The sequence below is a fragment of the Geotrypetes seraphini genome, chromosome 7 (genome assembly GCF_902459505.1).
Source record: "Geotrypetes seraphini chromosome 7, aGeoSer1.1, whole genome shotgun sequence".
Classification (NCBI taxonomy): Eukaryota; Metazoa; Chordata; class Amphibia; order Gymnophiona; family Dermophiidae; genus Geotrypetes; species Geotrypetes seraphini.
In genome coordinates, this window is record NC_047090.1 from 197,630,968 (window position 1) to 197,649,518 (window position 18,551).

General features: G+C 45.4%; 2 protein-coding genes across 9 annotated transcripts in view; one reads left to right on the forward strand and one right to left on the reverse strand.

Moving 5' to 3' along the window:
* Window positions 1-18,551, forward strand: part of FAM161B (FAM161 centrosomal protein B) — a 351,011-nt gene that overhangs the window by 246,805 nt on the left and 85,655 nt on the right. For 2 of the 3 annotated variants that reach the window (XM_033950766.1, XM_033950767.1), the window contains one exon: window positions 14,265-14,856. The exons of the other annotated variant lie outside the window; for it this stretch is intronic. In XM_033950766.1, the coding sequence (XP_033806657.1) occupies window positions 14,265-14,343 (79 nt within the window). In that variant the 3' untranslated portion in view covers window positions 14,344-14,856. Of the gene's footprint in view, window positions 1-14,264; window positions 14,857-18,551 lie in introns of those variants that run through there. 3 annotated transcript variants of the gene reach the window in all.
* The window catches only part of ZNF410 (zinc finger protein 410), a 224,336-nt gene continuing 222,820 nt past the window's right edge, over window positions 17,036-18,551 (reverse strand). For 3 of the 6 annotated variants that reach the window (XM_033950772.1, XM_033950768.1, XM_033950771.1), the window contains one exon: window positions 17,040-18,133. The gene's annotated coding sequence lies outside the window, so the exon portion shown is untranslated. Of the gene's footprint in view, window positions 18,134-18,551 lie in introns of all 6 variants that reach the window. The other 3 variants (XM_033950774.1, XM_033950770.1, XM_033950769.1) reach the window with 3 other exon arrangements.

Sequence of the window (18,551 nt, forward strand, 5' to 3'; positions counted from 1 at the left end):
ATTTTATATTTTTGTATGTAAGTGTGTAACTCACCCTGGATAGGGGCTGGGGGGGATAAATAAATAAACCCAACATGACCTTTCATTTAAGAACATAAGCAGTGCCTCTGCTGGGTCAGACCAGAGGTCCATGGTGCCCAGCAGTCTGCTCACACGGCGGCCCAACAAGTCCAGGACCTGTGTAGTAATCCTCTATCTATACCCCTCTATCCCCTTTTCCTTCAGAAAATTGTCCAATCCCTTCTTGAACCCCAATAACGTACTCTGTCCTATCATGCCCTCTGGAAGCACATTCCAGGTGTCCACCACCTGTCGGCTGAAGAAAAATTTCCTAGCATTTGTTTTGAATCTGTCCCCTTTCAACTTTTCTGAATGCCCTCTCGTTCTTGTAGTTTTCGAAAGTTTGATGAATCTGTCCCTCTCCACTTTCTCTATGCCCTTCATGATCTTGTAGGTCTCTATCATATCTCCTCTAAGTCTTCTTTTCCCCCAGGAAAAGAGCCCCAGTTTCTCCAATCTCTCAGCGTATGAAAGGTTTTCCATACCTTTTATCAAACATGTCGCTCTCCTCTGAACCCTCTCGAGTATCACCATATCCTTCTTAAGGTACGGCGACCAATATTGGATGCAGTATTCCAGATGCGGACGCACAATCGCCCGATACAACAGCAGGATAACTTCTTTCATTCTGGTAGTAATACCCTTCTTGATTATACCTAGCATTCTATTCGCTCTCTTAGCGGCCGCTGCGCACTGTGCCGTTGGCTTCATTGTCTTGTCCACCATTACCCCCAAGTCCCTTTCTTGGGTACTCTCACTCAATAACATCCCTCCCATCATATAGCTATACCCCGGGTTTCTGCTTCCTACATGCAATACTTTATATTTCTCTACATTGAACTTCATCTGCCACCTCGTCGCCCATTCCCCTAGTTTGTTCAGGTCCCTTTGTAATTTTTCGCAGTCCTCTTTAGTCCAAGCACCACTAAATAGTTTGGTGTCGTCTGCGAATTTTATTATTTCGCACTTCGTCCCTGTTTCTAGATCATTTATAAATATATTGAAGAGCAGCAATCCGAGCACCGACCCCTGCAGAACACCACTCGTGACCCTCCTCCAATCCGAGTAGAGGCCCTTCACTCCTACCCTCTGTTTCCTACCGACTAACCAATTTCTGATCCATCTATGTACATCTCCTTCCACCCCATGGTTCTTCAGTTTCCGAAGTCGGTGTTCATGGGGTACCTTGTCAAAGGCTTTTTGGAAATCTAAGTATACGATGTCTATGGGGTCTCCTTTGTCCATTAAATTTTAGCCGCCAAATTTCATACCAATCTTCAAGCTTCGCCAGGTCTTTCTTCATGTTATTTACACAATCCAGCGTGTCTACTCTATTGCAAATTTTGGTATCATCCGCGAAGAGGCAAATCTTACCCGACAACCCTTCAGCAATATCATTTATAAAAATGTTAAAAAAAAACAAGCCCCAGAACAGAACTTTGAGGCACACCACTGGTAACATCTCTTTCCTCAGAGCAACCTCCATTGATCACTACCCTCTGTCACCTTCCACTCAACCAGTTCTTGACCCAGCCCGTCATTTTGGGACCCATCCTGAGGGCACTGTTTATTTATAGACGTCTGTGTGAAACACTGTCAAAGGTTTTTCTAAAATCTAAATACACCACATCTAGCACACATCCTTTATCCAATTCTCTGGTCACCCAAACATAAGAACATAAGAACTGCCACCTCCAGATCAGACCTTAAGTCCATCAAGTCCGGCGATCCGCCCATGCGAAGGCCCAGCCAGGTATAACCTGGCGAATCCTTAGTCACCCGTATCCTTCTATGCATCTTAAGAGGAGATGTGCATCTAACTTGCCCTTAAATCCTAAACGGTGGGTTCCGCAGCAACCTCCATTGGGAGAGCGTTCTAGGTGTCCACCACTCGCTGTGTGAAGGAGAACTTCCTGGCATTTGTCCTGGGTATGTCCCCCCTCAGCTTCAGTCCATGACCTCTTGTCCTAGTCACATTTTAACATCGTAAATAATTTTTTTTCCTGCTCTGTTTTGTCGATTCCTTTTAGCATTTTGAAAGTCTCAATCAGATCCCCTCGCAGTCTCCTCTTCTCAAGGGAGAACAGTCCCAGTTTTCTAAGTCATTCTTTGTAGCTCAAGTTCTCCATACCTTTTACTAGCTTCGTTGTTTGCCTCTGCACCCTCTCCAGCAGTTTTATATCCTTCTTTAGGTAGGGAGACCAGTGTTGAACACAATATTCCAAGTATGGTCTGACCATTGCTCTGTAGAGCGGCATTATAACCTCCTCTGATCTACTTGTGATTCCCTTCATCATCATGCCCAACATCCTGTTTACTTTCTTTGCTGCCGCCGCACATTGTGCCAACGGTTTCAGGGTCCTATCAATCAGTACACCCAGGTCCTTTTCTTGTTCGCTCTTACCCAAATGTTACACCTGACATTCTATACTCATGCTCCTTGTTCTTTCTGCCCAAATGCACTAGTTTGCATTTTTCCTCATTAAACTTCATCTGCCATTTCTCTGTCAATCTCACTAACTGGCTTAAGTCTCGCTGGAGTTCCTCGCTGTCCTTTTGTGATCTGATCGCCCGACATAACTTAGTGTCATCTGCAAACTTGATGATTTCATTGGACGCTCCTTCTTCTAGGTCATTGATGAAAATATTAAATAAGATGGACCCAAGAACCGAGCCCTGGGGCACACCGCTAGTTACTTTCTCCCAGTCTGAGAGCTTCCCATTTATGCCCACCCTCTGCATTCTGTTTTCCAGCCATTTGTCTATCCACCTTAGTATGTATCCCTCTATTCCATGGCTTTGTAATTTCCTATGGAACTTTGTCGTGTGGAACTTTGTCGAATGCTTTTTGGAAGTCCAAGTATATTATATCCACCGGTTCTCCACTATCAATTTGTTTGTTCACTGTCTCAAAGAATTTAAGTAAATTCGTCAAACATGACTTTCCATTCCTGAAGCCATGTTGACTGGCTCTCATCGGGTCATGAGTATCCAAGTGCCGGACTATGCTATCTTTAATCAGTGCTTCAACCATTTTTCCAGGGACAGATGTAAGACAGGTCTATAGTTGCCCAGTTCTCCTCTTGATCCTTTTTTGAAAATTGGGGTGATGTTCGCTATCTTCCAGTCGTCCGGTATCTGTCCAGTTTTAATTGACAGGTTAGCAAGGTTTTGCAGTAGTTCTCTGATTTCTACCTTTAGTTCCTTTAATACTCTCGGGTGAATTCCATCTGGTCCAGGAGATTTGTCACTTTTAAGTTTGTCGATCTGGTAGTATATCTGGTCCAAATCCACTGCTACTGTGGTGAGGCTGTCCTCTATTTCTCCCTTGAACACTTTCACTGTTTCAGGTATTGATGCAATGTCCTCTTTTGTAAAGACAGATGCAAAGAAGGAATTTAGTCTCTCTGCAATTTGTTTGTCTTCTTTGATGTACCCTTTTCTTCCTTGGTCATCTAGCGAACCCACTGCCTCTTTTGCAGGGTTTTTCCCTTTTACGTATCTAAAAAAGGGCTTGAAGTTTTTGGCCTCTTGCGCTATTTTCTCCTCATAGATCTTTTTGGCATCCCTCATCGCCTTGTGACATTTCTTCTGATCGTCTTTGTGGCTGTTCCAAGCTTCGGTTGTTTTCTCACGTTTCCATTTTTTAAAGGAGTTCTTCTCTTATGGCATCCTTCACCTCTTTAGTAAGCCATACTGGTTCTCCTTTGCTTTTATTTTTCCATCCTTTGGATATCTGTGGAATGTAGAGATTTTGTGCTTCCGTGATAGAATTTTTCAGTAGGGACCATGCCTAATCTACCGTTTTAATTTTGTCTACCCTTTTCTTGAGCCGCTTTTTTACCATGGCTCTCATGCTGTCATATCTTCCTTTTTTAAAGTTAAGGGTCGTGGTTAAGGTTTTGGTACATTTCCCCTTCCCGATGTCAAGTTTAAAGTTGATCATGTTGTGATCACTCGTCCCCAGCGGGACCGTGACTTCTACTTCTTTTGTTTGACCAGTTATGCCATTTAGGACCAAGTCCAAGGTGGCATTCCCTCTCGTCGGCTCTCCCACCATTTGTTCTAGGAAGCAGTCCCCTATCATTTCTAGGAACTTTGTCTCTTTGCCGCAGTTTGAGGTTCCCAGGTTCCAGTCTATCCCCGGGAAATTGAAGTCTCCCATGATCATTACATTGCCCGACTTACATCCTTGTTTGATTTCCTCTATCATTTCTGAGGCTGTCTCCTCCGTCTGTCCTGGGGGTCGATAGTAAATGCCAATTTTTGTGTCTGTACTATCTAGGAATCTTGATCCAGAGGGATTCCAGCTTCTCTTTCCCCGCCGTCTTCACCTCTCTAACAGATTCTACTCCTTCCTGAACATATAGGGCAATACCTCCCCCTTTCTGCCCTGTTCTGTCCCTTCTGTATAGCTTGTATTCCTGCAGTACTGTATCCCATTCATTTTTGTCATTCCACCATGTTTCTGTTATGCCAATGATTTCAAGTTCGTTGCGTCTTGCAATTGTCTCTAACTCTCCCATTTTGTTTCTCAAGCTTCTAGCATTCGTATACATACATTTAAGTTCCCTTTGTGATCCCTTCTTGGACTTTCTAGGCTTTGCAGCCCCTACTGTGTCTTTCGTAGTAGCTGTCTGTGCTCCTACGTTGTCTCCCTCATTTGCTTTGTGCTCTTCTCCCCCTATGTCTGAGTGGTTTTCCGTAGTTCCTTCTTCGGGGCCTTCTTTCTCCCAGGCCATCGATTGGTGGTCGACTGTCTGCTTTCCCCTGACCTTTAGTTTAAAGCCTTCTCAATGGCCATCTTCTTGTTGCCTGCCAATACTCTTGCTCCTTCCTTGGTTAGGTGTAGTCAGTCTTTTCTGTAGTACCTGTTTCTTCCCTAGAATGCCGTCCAGTTGTGCACGAAGTCAAAGCCTTCTTCTTCGCACCATCTTCTCATCCAGGAGTTGATTGCTCACAGTTCCTCTTGTCTTTCTCACTTGCTCTTGGTACTGGGAAGATCTCGGAGACGGCCACCTTCACCTCCCTGACTTTCAGTTTTCTTCCGAGCGAGCGTAGCTGGCCCTTCATTTCTTCCCTGTCATACTTCCGTCCGCTCACATCGTTGGTTCCCACGTGGATAAGCACGACAGTGTCCTCTCCTCCTGCGTTGTCTATGATCCTGTTGGCCACATCCTTCACTCTTGCTCCAGGCAGGCAAGTGACGAGTCTATCCTCTCTTCCTCCTGTGGTGTGGCTGTCCACATGTCGTATAATGGAGTCTCCTACGATGATCCCCATCTTCTTTATTCGGGGGTTTCTTGGGGGTTGCAAGTCCACATCCATGGTGTAGGGCCGATCTTCTCTCCCCTGCGATACATCCCCATGCAGTCTCCTTCCTCTTGGTGAATGGTCGCCCTCTATTTCTGCTTCAGTCTCATCTGTGATTGTAGTGGTGTCTCCTCTGATCTCATCTAGGCCTTCTTCCTGGATTGCTCGGGTACAGTTCTCCAGCCCTGGGACCTCCACGTGTTGCTGGTGGGCTCCCTCAATGAATCTCTCTAGCTCCTTGATCTCTTCGTTGGTACTGGACTCCACTATTAACTTCTCCTGTTCGCGGATTTCCTCTTCAAAGGTGAGGAGTTCTCTTAGTTCCATCACTGTCTCCTCTAGCAGCCGGTCTTGCCATTTCAGGCTATCCAACTCCATGCATCGACTGCAACCATATGCCCAAGTCCCCAAGGGGAGGTAGTCATACATATTGCAGCTGGTGCAGAAGACTGGAAAGCTCACCTTCTGACTTCCTTGGGCTATCATTTCCTGCTCCCCTTCTGAGTTGTCTGGGCTATCTGTTGCGAATCTTTTGTCACACTGCTGGGCGGCCTAGATGCCTGGCTCCTTCATAAGGCTCCTTCTTAAGGCGTTCTTGCTAAGGAGAGCGCCGAACAGCTGTGTACCGTTGGCTCTCTTCCTTTTAAGGGGGAGCCCGGGTGCTGATGCTGCCTCTGGCGCGGTGGGGGTGGGTAGAGCTCCCTCTCGCCACTACCCCAAGCTGCCTGCCTTCAGCTTCCTCCCTTCTGCCTCTCCTCCCTTTCTCCTGCTCGCATGCGGCTTCGCGCGGCTAAGATCTGCCTCACCCTCTGGCTCCCTTCCTTTTAAGGGGGAGCCCGGGTGCTGACCCTGCCTCTGACACGGTGGGGATGGGCGGAGCTCCCTCTCACCGCTACCCCAAGCTGCCTGCCTTCAGCTTCCTCCCTTCTGCCTCTCCTTCTCCCTTTCTCCTGCTCGCGCGCGGCTGAGATCTGCCTCATGCTCTGGCTCCCTTCCTTTTAAAGGGGAGCCCGGGCGCTGACGCTGCCTCTGACACGGCGGGGGTGGGCGGAGCTCCCTCTCGCCGCTACCCCAAGCTGCCTGCCTTCAGCTTCCTTCCTTCTGCCTCTCCTTCTCCCTTTCTCCTGCTCGCACGCGGCTTCTCGCGGCTGAGATCTCAGTCAAAGAAATTGATCAGATTTGTCTGAGAGAGGTTGTGGTAAAGGTGGATAGCGTAGCTCAGTGTTCTTCAACCTTTTTACACCTATGGACCGGCAGAAATAAAAGAATTATTTCGTGGACTGGCAAACTAATAAGACTGAAATTTTTTAAAACCCCATTGCCGCCCCGTCCCTGCAAGCTCGGTCCCGTTAACCATCTGATCCCATCTGCACAAGCCTCAAATAGTTGATTTTATATTGAACATATTTTATTAAAGTATAAAAAGAAACAATATTCTGTACAATTGTCATTTTATAAATATAAATAATAATACAGGGCAAGGATCCACAAAACCCCTGTCTCCCCTCCCCTTCACATATATCCCCTCTACTATCAAGAAAATGAATAAGCCAAATTATTACAGAATGCTACACAAATATCATGCTAACAGAATACCGCAGTCACACATGGCAGGAATGGTGTTAGGGGGAGTGCAACTAGGGCAACTGCCTCTGGTCAGAGAGAGCCCTAAGCCAGCTGGAAGCTTTTAAAGACGCACTGCCTGGGCTTTGCACTCCCCAGTTATGTCTAACATCAGCTCTAGCAGGATACATATTTTAAATCTGATATATTTTAATCACAAGATAGAAATAAAATTATTTTTTTCTACCTTTTGTCATCTCTGGTTTCTGCTTTCATCGTCTTTTCACTCTCTTCCATCCAGCGTCTGCCCTCTGTCTCTTCAATCCAGCATATGCCCCTTCCTTCTACTGTCTGCCCTCTCCCCCTCCCATATGGTATCTGCGTTCTTTATATGCCCCTCTCTCCTACACCAGATCTAGCATCTTTGCCCCCTTTCCTTATTTCTCATCTGACCCCCCTTCCCAGCATCAATCTCTCTCTACTTTGTCATTCCTCTGTCTCTCCCTTTTCCTTCATCTGATCTCTCCATTCCATCCTGACTTCTTCCCCTCCTCTAATCTCCCTGCCAGCTGTTTCCTTCCAATGTTCCTCCTCCCCTGTCCAGCAGTACCTTCTTCCTCCCTTTATCCAACAGTAACTCTCTTCCCTTCCCCTTCTCCCCTGTCAGCAGTACGCCCTTCCCCTCCTTTGTCCAGGAGTACCCCTTCTCCCTTCCCTCTCCAGCAAATGTTTCCTCTATGTAGGCTAGCGGCAGCTCTGTGTGCTTTTAACTTCGGTACACAGCTGCCCCTAAGCAGTATTTTAGCCGCGGTTTCATGAGGCAGCCTTGGGGCCTTTGGTTGGCCGGCCCGCTTCAATGATGCAATGTGGGCCGGCCTACCAAAGGCCCCGAGGCTGCCTCATGAAACCGCGCTAAAATACTGCTTAGGGGCAGCTGTGTGCCAAAGTTAAAAGCACACAGAGCTGCCGCTGCTTGTCTGGGGGTGCGGAGATAAAGACGGGAGCAGGAGACATACGCGGCAGGAGTCGGTGGTGGAAGGCAGGAATGCCGGCATAGCGACGGCAACAGGAAGTTGCATGTCAGCTGACGCCAGCATCTTTTGCTGCGGCGGGGACCTGAATCCTTCACGGAGCGGCAAGGTTGTTTTGCGGACCGGCACTGGTGTGCGGACCAGCAGTTGAAGAACTGTGGCGTAGCTGGTTTTAAGGAAGGTTTGGACTAATTCCTGGAGGAAAAGTCCCATAGTCCCATAGGTCTATTAGTGACAGGAAAAAAAACACAAACGGGATAGTACGCCTTAGAACACCGGATGGGAATTATGTGGAAACAGATTCCGATAAAGCCAAATTACTGAATGAATAATTCTGCTCAGTCTTTACCTGCGAGGCACCAGGGCACGGGCCACAGCTGGAAGCAATGCCAAGCGCAGAAGACCCATTTCAGAATTCTGAGTTCACACCAGCTGATGTTTACAGCGAACTGTCAAGACTCAAGGTGAGCAAAGCCATGGGACCAGACAAATTGCACCCAAGAGTGCTCAGAGAGCTGTGCGATGTCCTGGCAGAATCATTAGCCATGCTCTTCAATCTCTCCCTAAATACAGGGAGAGTCCCCCTAGACTGGAAAACAGCCAACGTCGTCCCTCTGCACAAAAAGGGTTGCAAAGCAGAGGCTGCGAATTACAGACAAAGGCAGTGATGCCCTACTAGTCCTACTTGACCTCAGCGCTGCCTTTGACACAGTCGACCACCACCTCCTCACATCCAGACTCTATGACCTCGGAATCAAGGACACAGCCCTCCAATGGATCACCTCCTTCCTCCATCAAAGGACCCAGACTGTCCTACTAGGAACACACAAATCTCACCCCAAGCCTATCAAATATGGTGTTCCTCAAGGCGTCCTTCTATCCCCCCTCCTATTCAACCTCTACATCAGGCCTGTCATTGATATAGCGCAGAAATATAGCATTAAAATCCACTCTTATGCAGATGACATCCAGCTGTTCCTCCGATCGTCCCAAATTACTAACCTCCAACATTGCCTCTCTGATATGAAAACTTGGATGTCAAATAACAAACTTCAACTAAACGCCTCTAAAACAGAACTCTTATGGATCAGGAAAAAAAGCACCAAATTCACACGTCCTACCCTAGCATGGGACTCCACTCTACTAACGGCAACAGATCAGGTACGCAGCCTAGGAGTAACCTTAGATGGACACCTATCCCTATCTGCCCACATATCCCAAGTAATCTCCACCTCCTTCTACTACCTCCGCCAACTGAAAAGGATCAAACCCTACATCTCCACACCTGACCTCGCCCAACTCCTCTACGCATACGTCCTCTCCAGAATGGATTACTGTAACTCCCTACTTAATGGACTAACCAAAAATAATCTCAAACGCCTCCGTGTCCAAAATGCAGCTATCCGCCTCCTACACAACCTCAACTACCACGATCACGTCTCCCCAGCACTCCGCGCTGAACACTGGCTCCCAATTAGCCAGCGCTGTGCTTTCAAGGCCCTAGCAGTAGCCCACAAGAGAATTTATGCCACCACCCCCTCCTACATAAAATCCAAGCTTCCCATCTACACCCCGACTCGCACCCTCCGCTCAAAATCGGAAATACGTCTATGCATTCCCCCTGGAAGGTCCCTCCTCTCAGAAACTGCCCGCAAACGATCCTACAGCCACTTCATCCCACATCTCTGGAATCAACTCCCCCCCCCCAACTCAGGCAACAGAACTCTTTATTGACATTCCGTAAAATGGTAAAGACCCTCCTCTTCAACTAAAGGTCTCCCTCAGTCTACACCCCCCCTTAAACCCCACCTCTCTCTTCTCTCCCATTTAACTTCTCCCTAAATTTCAGTACAGTCCTCTCTTAGTCTGTACTCTGATAAATTGTCTGTACTCTGAAAAATTGTTTGTACTTTGATAAATACTGCACAGTCTTGTATGTCCAAGCATTTATATATAAGAATTTTATTACCGACATGCATCACCTTACACTTATTCACGTTAAACCTCATTTGCCATGTCACGGCCCATTTCTCGAGCATGTTTATGTCACGTTGCATGTCTTCGCAATCCTTCTGTGTCTTCACTACTCTGAATAACTTCGTATCGTCTGCAAATTTAATCACCTCGCTTGTACCAATTTCTAGGTCATTTATAAATATGTTGAAGAGCACGGGTCCAAGCACCAAACCCTGCGGCACTCCACTCGTGATGTTTTTCCAGTCCGAGTATTGTCCATTTACCCTCAACCTCTGTTTCCTATCCGCCAATCAGTTTTTGATCCACATGAGTATTTCACCCTCGATTCCATGGCTTGCAATTTTTCGTAGTCGTTCATGTGGGACCTTGTCAAACACCTTCTGAAAATCCAGATATATAATGTCGACCGGGTCACCCTTGTCTATCTGCTTGTTAACTCCCTCGAATAAGTGCAGCAAGTTTGTCAAGCAAGATTTTCCTTTGCTGAAGCCGTGCTGGTTGGTCCTCATCAGATTGTGTCTGTCAAGGTGATCAATGATGCGGTCCTTTATCAGCACCTCTACCATTTTTCCCGGTACCGAGGTCAGACTCACCGGTCTGTAGTTCCCAGATCACCCCTCGAACCTTTCTTGAAGATCGGCGTAACATTTGCCACTTTCCAGTCTTCCGGAGTTCTTCCCGATTTGATCAACAGATTGGTTATTAGTTGAAGCAGTTCAGCCATAACCCCTTTCAGTTCCTTGATTATCCTCTTTTGGAGGATTCAGGGTCTCAGGCAAGGGCTCCGAGTCTTTACGGACCTGGACCAGGGGGAGGACTCAGCAGTGTGCTACCTATTAGAGAATGACATGATGGCGGTTTAGCCGCAGGTAACCCGCCAAAAACGGGGAATGAAAATTAGCAGCCTCTGCGGGGATGGGGACAAGGCCATCACCGCCCCGTGGAGCGGTGAATGGTCTTGTCACTGCAGTGAGGCATAAAGGATTGTGCGGTCCCTGCAGCCCCCACCCGCCCACCTGCACGTCGGCTCGATCGTTTAACCAGCTTCCTCTCTCCACCTCACCTTAGTTTGCCGGCTTTCTTTTTCGGCAACCGGAACGCTTTCAAAAGAGCTGCGCACGCGCGTCTGCTCAGTAGTCAATCTTCTGCTCTGACCCAACCGGAAACAGGAAGTTGCAGCAGAGCAGAAGATTGAACTTTGAGCAGCCGCGCATGCGCGGCTCTTTTGAAAGCGTTTCGGTCGCCGAAAAAGAAAGTCGGCAAACTAAGGAGAGCTGGAGAGCAGTAACGTACCAAGGGAGGGGCGGGAGGGGCGAAAAAGGTAATGGCGCCAGGCCTTGGAGCTCTCACTGGGAGGGTCGGAAAGGTTCACAGGGGGGGAGATAGGAGGGTCAGCGGGGGTTCGGCTGGGAAGGGGGGAGAAGCGGTCTGCCTCGGTGCTCCATTACCTTCTTCGGGCAGCAGCAGCATTTACAATTTGCTGCTGTTGCCGGCTTCAGGCCTTGTTCTCTGCCGGGTCCTGCCTACTTCCTGTTTTCATGAAGACAGGACCCGACAGAGAGGAAGGCCTGAAGCGGGCAACAGCAGTGAATTGTGAATGCTGCTGCTGCCCGATGAAGTTCAGGACATCAGGACATCGGGGAAGGAGCAGGGAGAAATCGGCTGCTGGCTTGGGGGTGAGGGTAGGGAAAGAATCGTGGAAGTGGAGAAATTGGCACGATGGCTTTGTGGGGGCTAGGGGGAGAGAGAAAGAAAGGAAAAAATAACGAGGGGGGGCCAGGGGGAGAGAGAAAGAAAGGCAGAAATAAAGAGGGGTCAGGGGGAGAGAGAAAGAAAGGCAGAAAGAAAGAGGGGGACCAAGGGGAGAGAGAAAGAAAGGCAGAAATAAAGAGGGGAGCCAGGGGGAGAGAGAAAGAAAGAGGGGTGGGGCAGGAGAAGAAAGAAGAAGGATCAGAAGAAGGACCAGAGACTCATGAAATCACCAGACAAAAAGGTAGGAAAAATGATTTTATTTTCAACTTAGTGATCAAAATGTGTCCGTTTTGAGAATTTATATCTACTGTCTATATTTTGCACTATGGCCCCCTTTTACTAAAATGCAATAGCGGTTTTTAGCGCAGGGAGCCTATGAGCGTCGAGAGCAGCGTGGGGCATTCAGCGCAGCTCCCTGTGCTAAAAACCGCTATCGCAGTTTAGTAAAAAGGGAGGGGGAATATTTGTCTATTTTTGTATAGTTGTTACTGAGGTGACATTGCATAAAGTCATCTGCCTTGACCTCTTTGAAAACCCGTGGAATATAAATGATAATTAACATTTTCTCTGCGTACAGCGTGCTTTGTGTTTTTAAAATTTTATTGTTGGTAAATCATTTTTACTTGGCCACAAAGGTAAGGGGGAGGAAGGGAGGGGAGCTGCTGAAAGACATCTAGTAATCCTTGCAGGCTTGACTGTGCAGGGAATTATTTTTGTAAAATCATGTTTTGTTATGTGACTGGCATTATCTAGACTTTAATTTCTATGAATGAATAGAATGAAAATGATATAAAATTACTTGCTTGCGGGGACTGCGTGTTCCGGCTCACACAAGGAAGGAGGGGGTGAAAGGGAAAAAGTTTCTCTTCCTTGGAAATAGATTCTGAAGTGACCTCATCAAAGAAGACCAGCACCAAATGTACAAGAAATCCCTTAAACAATGTCAAAAGAGCCCAAAATAGAAAACTGCTACTGCCTTGAGACTCCATTATTGAAGGAATCAACTTGAAATCACAGAAGAGACAGGAAAAGGTTAAATGCCTCATGGAATCCTCACGTACAAAACACAAACCAAATTGTGAATGAAATCAGAGCAGACAGTAAGAATTATAAAATTTATGTCATTATCCATCTGGAAAAAAAGGCGTACTAGAAATAATGCCTCAGCAGTACAATTTTCAGAAGTTCTATTTGCTCATGATGGTGGGGGGACTGATAGAAGATATGAAAGAAGGGTGGTAGAAAGGAACAGATGGTAAAGGAGGGAGGGAAGGGTGGTGGTGGAAAGGAATAGAACAGACATTGAAAGAGGGTAGAGAGGAACAGACCCTTAAAGGAAATGTGGAAGGCAGAGTGGGGAAAAGACGCTGGAAGGGAAGAAGACAGATGCCAGACTATGGGGGAGCAGAGGGAAGAAGATGGGTGCTAGATGGGGACGGTGACGGGGCGGTGAATGGGATGGCAGTGGCGGTGATGGGGTGGTGAAAAGGATGACGGTGACGGGGCAGTGAAGGGAACGGCGGTGACGGGCGGTGCAGAGGATGGTGGGCCGGGGACGGTGCAGTGACGGGGACAGATTTTTTCCCCGTGTCATTCTCTACTACCTATTTAAGCCAGTGGTTTTACTTGAGGTCATCACAGAATCCTTGCAGGTTTTGAAGCTGGAGCCCCAACAGGCCTCTACTGCTCAGTGTTCAGTTATGAATAGTTGGAAGCCCCAGACCAGCTTCTTTCCTTCGCATCTGGACATTACTACAATGCTTGCAGAGCACTGCAAAGGTTCCTTGAGGGTTGCCAGGACCATGGAAAGTTGTATCCATGGCTCTGGATTCTCAGAAGCTGTATTCCTTGAGAGCGCAGGTTACCAAATGTACATCTCTGCCTAGTGAAGGCAGAGCAACTCTAAAGGATGTGCAGGACTGAAGGGTGGATTTGGTCCTAAAATGACAATGTGAGGCATTGGTATTGGTGCTGAAGGCAGCAGTTTTCTTTGTAGGACCACACCTGCCATACTTTCCTGCGGCAGGCTCCTACAGTGTACTATAGTGATAATACATAAATTGGATTATATGATATTTTCTTCCTTTGCATGTATGTAAGATATATGTCAAGTTTCTAAACATAAGACTATTTCAGAGAGGAGATATTGGGGTTATTGTCTTTAAAAATAATCTATTACAAGCGAGGTAAAAGACAGAGAGGAAAATGTAGTAGTGGGAATTTGATTCACAGCAAGACACTAATACAATATTAGATGTGTTTATAGAAAATAAATTGCAAGTAAACCTAAATGCATATATATGTGGAAAATGAAAGTGAAAGTATGTTACTAGAGGCAGGAAATGTAAGGAAGTGAGACTTTATATATAAAGTGATACAATTAAATTTATTGGGTTGCTATCAGAACAATAAGGACATTGAAAACATTGCAAAGGAAGATAATATTAATGTAGAAACTGACTGGTCTGTGGTCTGCATTAAAAATGATGAAGATGGCAATGTGTGAATTATTTTTGCTGTTTGCACTTTTGCATGTTTGTAGAATCATCTTTTTAACATTTGTTGAAGACTTCCATTTACAGTGTGTCTGGAGGGGGGATTAATTTCCCTACATAGAGACGACCAAGCTGCAGAGAAAGAGACTTAAGTGCCTGAGACCTGGCAAAGATTGTCCATAGCTGAATATTGAGGCCTAACATGGATCAGCATCCATCACCAGGACTTTTTCTTTATTGGTTATCACAAAAGAACTGATTGACTGTTGCCATCACCAGGATCGCCAGCCTATAATGACAGAATGAAATTTATGAGACTGGACATTAAACCTTTACAGCTTGTTTTGTTTTTCTTGCAACTATGGACTTGTTGATTTAGTGTTTTGATCTTTTCCGTAGCACTTATGAAGTACTTTTTTATGTGTAAGATTACTAAGTTTGTAGAATGACAAGACAGGGATAGGCCCATTGAAAGAATTATGTGTTTTACTGGATGCAACTTTTAGAAAGTTTGTCCATATTTTCATCCTGTTCTGAACAGGGCTGTGGAGGCGGTAGATAAATGTTCCGACTCCGACTCCTCAGTTTTTTGTACTTCAGACTCCGACTCCAGGTACCCGAAATTTACTCCGACTCCGAAGCACTGGTTAATTTTCAGATCGTTAAAATGGAATGTCAAGTTGACAGAAATGAGCATTTTCGACACCACCTTCTTTTTGCTTTTAATCAAGGTTCTAAGGCCGCAGAAGCTGCTCGCAACATTTGTGCTGTGTATATAGTGGGTGCTATAGCTGAAAGAATCGCTCGTGATTGGTATGCCAAGTTCAAAAATGGAGTTGGTAGATAAATACTCCGACTCCTCAGTTTTTTGTACTTCTGACTCCGACTCCAGGTACCCGAAATTTCCTCCGACTCTGACTCCTCGACTCCGACTCCACAGCCCTGGTTCTGAATCCTGTAACTGTACCTTATCTCTTGTCCACTTCAAGAGACTCTTCCTATGCCCTTCTTACTGCCCAGCGGGAGTGAAGAAAGAATGAAGATATTATTAGCAGATAAGAAATGGGGGCCTTGGATATTGCCTCACAACTTAAACCCAACCCCTTTTCTGATACAGAGGTGGAAGTTTCTGGATTAGAGAGTATAATGTGGAACATGAGTGCATTAGAGAATTTAGTGTGGTCACCCAGACTTCAACACCTCGACCTGCAAGCATGACCTGAAATATCTGGAGTAACCAAGTCTGCACTTATCACAGCTTTCTTAGGAGCACATGGAAATAGTCTAGTTTGAATTGAAGAGTTTTGTTACCTTGTTTCCTTAGGTGCGGTAAGCTCATTACAAGATGAAACCATAAGAAATATTTGAATGTACAAATGCACAAGTACAGTATTTATTGTGGATAGGATGTTAGAATAATGTAGTCTGATGTAGGGGTGATGATATAGAGCAGTGTTCTTCAACCACCGGTCCACTTCAACCAGTGCCGGTCCACAGAAATTTCTTGCAGGTCCACAGGGCACAGCACGTACATCAGGACCAAAACAGTGTTCAACCGCCAGTCCATGGTTATCTGCGAGCCAGCTCCCTCTTCCTAACTGATTCAGTGCACAAAGCCACAGGCAGTGGTTCCTATGGGCATTGTGTGCCTGAACCGGAAGCCTTCTCTCTGACGTTGCAACATCCGAGGGAAGGCTTCCAGATGAGGCACAGGACATGCAAGGTGCAATTATTACTATTATGGGGGTGGGGTCTGGGGTGGCGATTGGGTAGAGATGGGTGGGGTCTGGCCCACGACTTAGCCCTGTGCTCTTCAACTGCCGGTCCATGGACCAATGCCGGCCCACAGAATAATTCTTTTATTTCTGCCAGTCCATAGGTGTAAAAAGGTTGAAAAACACTGATATAGAGTACTGTACCCTGCCTGAATAGGATTGACACATATAAGGGCAAATGCATGATTCCTCCCCAGAATAAAATGGGAGAGGCTAATTGTATTAAGCAGGATATAAGAGGGGAGCCCCATAACCAATATATTAGATACCCCTTGCCTAGAAACCTGAAAAGCTGAAGGATAGAAATGCTTCAGAGTTACAGTAAAATAATATTGCTTGGTTAGCAGATGTTATTTCCTGTAGCAGATATTATTTTCAGTTGTCACAGCTGCTATTTCCTTTAAGATTGGGAAATATATCCTAAGTGAACATATCGTTACCCTCTCTTTTGCTGACAGAGGTAAAACCAATAACTAGCATGTGATGCCTGAGCCATTGTGGTTGCTAGAGAAAAATACTAATGAAGTATGATTGACCAAAAACCATGTAACTTGAATAGAACCAATAGAACATTGCTGGAGTAAGCTGGTTTATCATTGGCTCTTAATGAAGCAATTGTAATCTAATTGGAAGATGTACCAACTATGTATGTTTAATAATGAATTAATTGATGTCATAATTTCAATAAAACAGCCAGTCATGTGTAATTTGGGAGAGAGTTTTTGGATGTTGTCCTACCAGTTAGTAGGATGCCAAAAACACTCCCAAATCATTGAATATTTAAACTACACTTTTATGTTTGGTAGTTTTTTCCTTGATCAAGTTTCAAGTTTATTTATGGCTTAATATACCAACCATCACATGTATCTGGACGGTTTACAATATTAAAAATTAGTATTGGGTGGGGGGAGGGTTTCAAATATATGATCTTATAATGAATAGAGGGATTTGAGGGAGGGTGGGGTGAGGGTTACATTTCTACTTATAAGTTATAATGATAAGATGTTCAAGTGCTCAGACTAATTGTGTTTATTATGAATATTTGTACACTTGATGAAACTTTTAAAATGAATAAAGAATTTAAAAAAAAAATTATAAATTAGAAAAATCTAATAAATTTAAGATTTGGTTGAAATAAAATAAAAGGAAGGTAAATCTAGAACTAAGATACATTAAGGCTTATTAGAGACGAAAGGTGCTAGGGAAATTTTAATTACAATGTGTAAATAAAAATAAAAGGAGAGGAAGAGGGATAGAATAAGAGCTGAGGGGGCATGTAGCCCGTTCATGTAGTGACATATATGACTGAAGTTCAGCCAATATGAGTGACAGACTCAGAAGTGGTGTTCCATGTCACACAAATTGACAAATTGTAAGAAAACTGTTTTAAATGGCAAATTGTGACAGATACAGAAAGACTGGTCCTTTAAACATGATAGGATGCTAGATATGGGATGCTATGCATTAGAATTATCTAAGTCAAACAATATGGAATTTTTCCTAGTCAAATGAAAGTTGAGATACCATCAACACTCTTAGGAACCTGTTCACTAAAGTGCTGCAAGCCTTTATTTGACAGCTTTACAGTAGTGGAAATATCATGAGCCTACAGTTAGAGCCTGAGTAGCCATTTTGAATCTGGGAGAGTAATAGGGCAGAAGCACCCAGAGAAACCAATAGTCAATGCCAAGGGATAGAGGGGTGGGTTTAGGGGAGTGTTAAGTACTTTTTCAGATGGGGATGGGGATTAGGGGAGGGCTGGGTGCCTCCTTAGGTATGGAATGCCTGGACTTTGATCAATGTTGGGTACCTCATTGGGGGGACAGGGGTTTCCCTGCAGTTGGCCAACACAGTAACTGCTTTCAATAATACAGGTACACTTAACTCCTCAATTGCACAGTAACTCACAATGTGCTAACTGCAAGCACTGGCCAATGTCCTGATGTAAACAGCAGTTAACTATGATTTTGAGCTCAGTAACTGTTACAGATTGCTTAATGTACTTTAGCAAACAGGCCCCTTCATATAAAAGCACCACTTGCAAGGAACAGTAGGCTCTCCTAGGATTTCATTAATCCAGATCCAGTTTCATTTCAACCGTTCCATAAGGTGTGCTGTATATCCTGCCACATCCATTCAGGCTTCTGAGCTCTTCTTACATCAGCACCTGTAAAACACACCTTAAAGTTAACTACCAAAAAAAGTTTCACTATAGAAATGCATAGATGGGGGCACTGGTGGCTGGATTGTAACACCAATGGTGTGCATTCACTTCTACATTACCATGAGCTTTGGAAAGAGAAACTTAAGTCTGTAGGCTCTTCCAACACGCTGTGGCACAGTGGTTAAAGCTACAGCCTCAGCATCCTGAGGTTGTGGGTTTAAACCCCACTGCTCCTTGTGACCCTGGGCAAGCCACTTAATCCCTCCATTGCCCAGGTACATTAGATAGATTGAGAGCCCGCCGGGACAGAAAGGGAAAAATGCTTGAGTACCTGAATAAATTCATGTAAAACTGTTCTGAGCTCCCTTGGGAGAACGGTATAGAAAATTAAATAAATAAATACCAGGAAGAGGATAGAAGT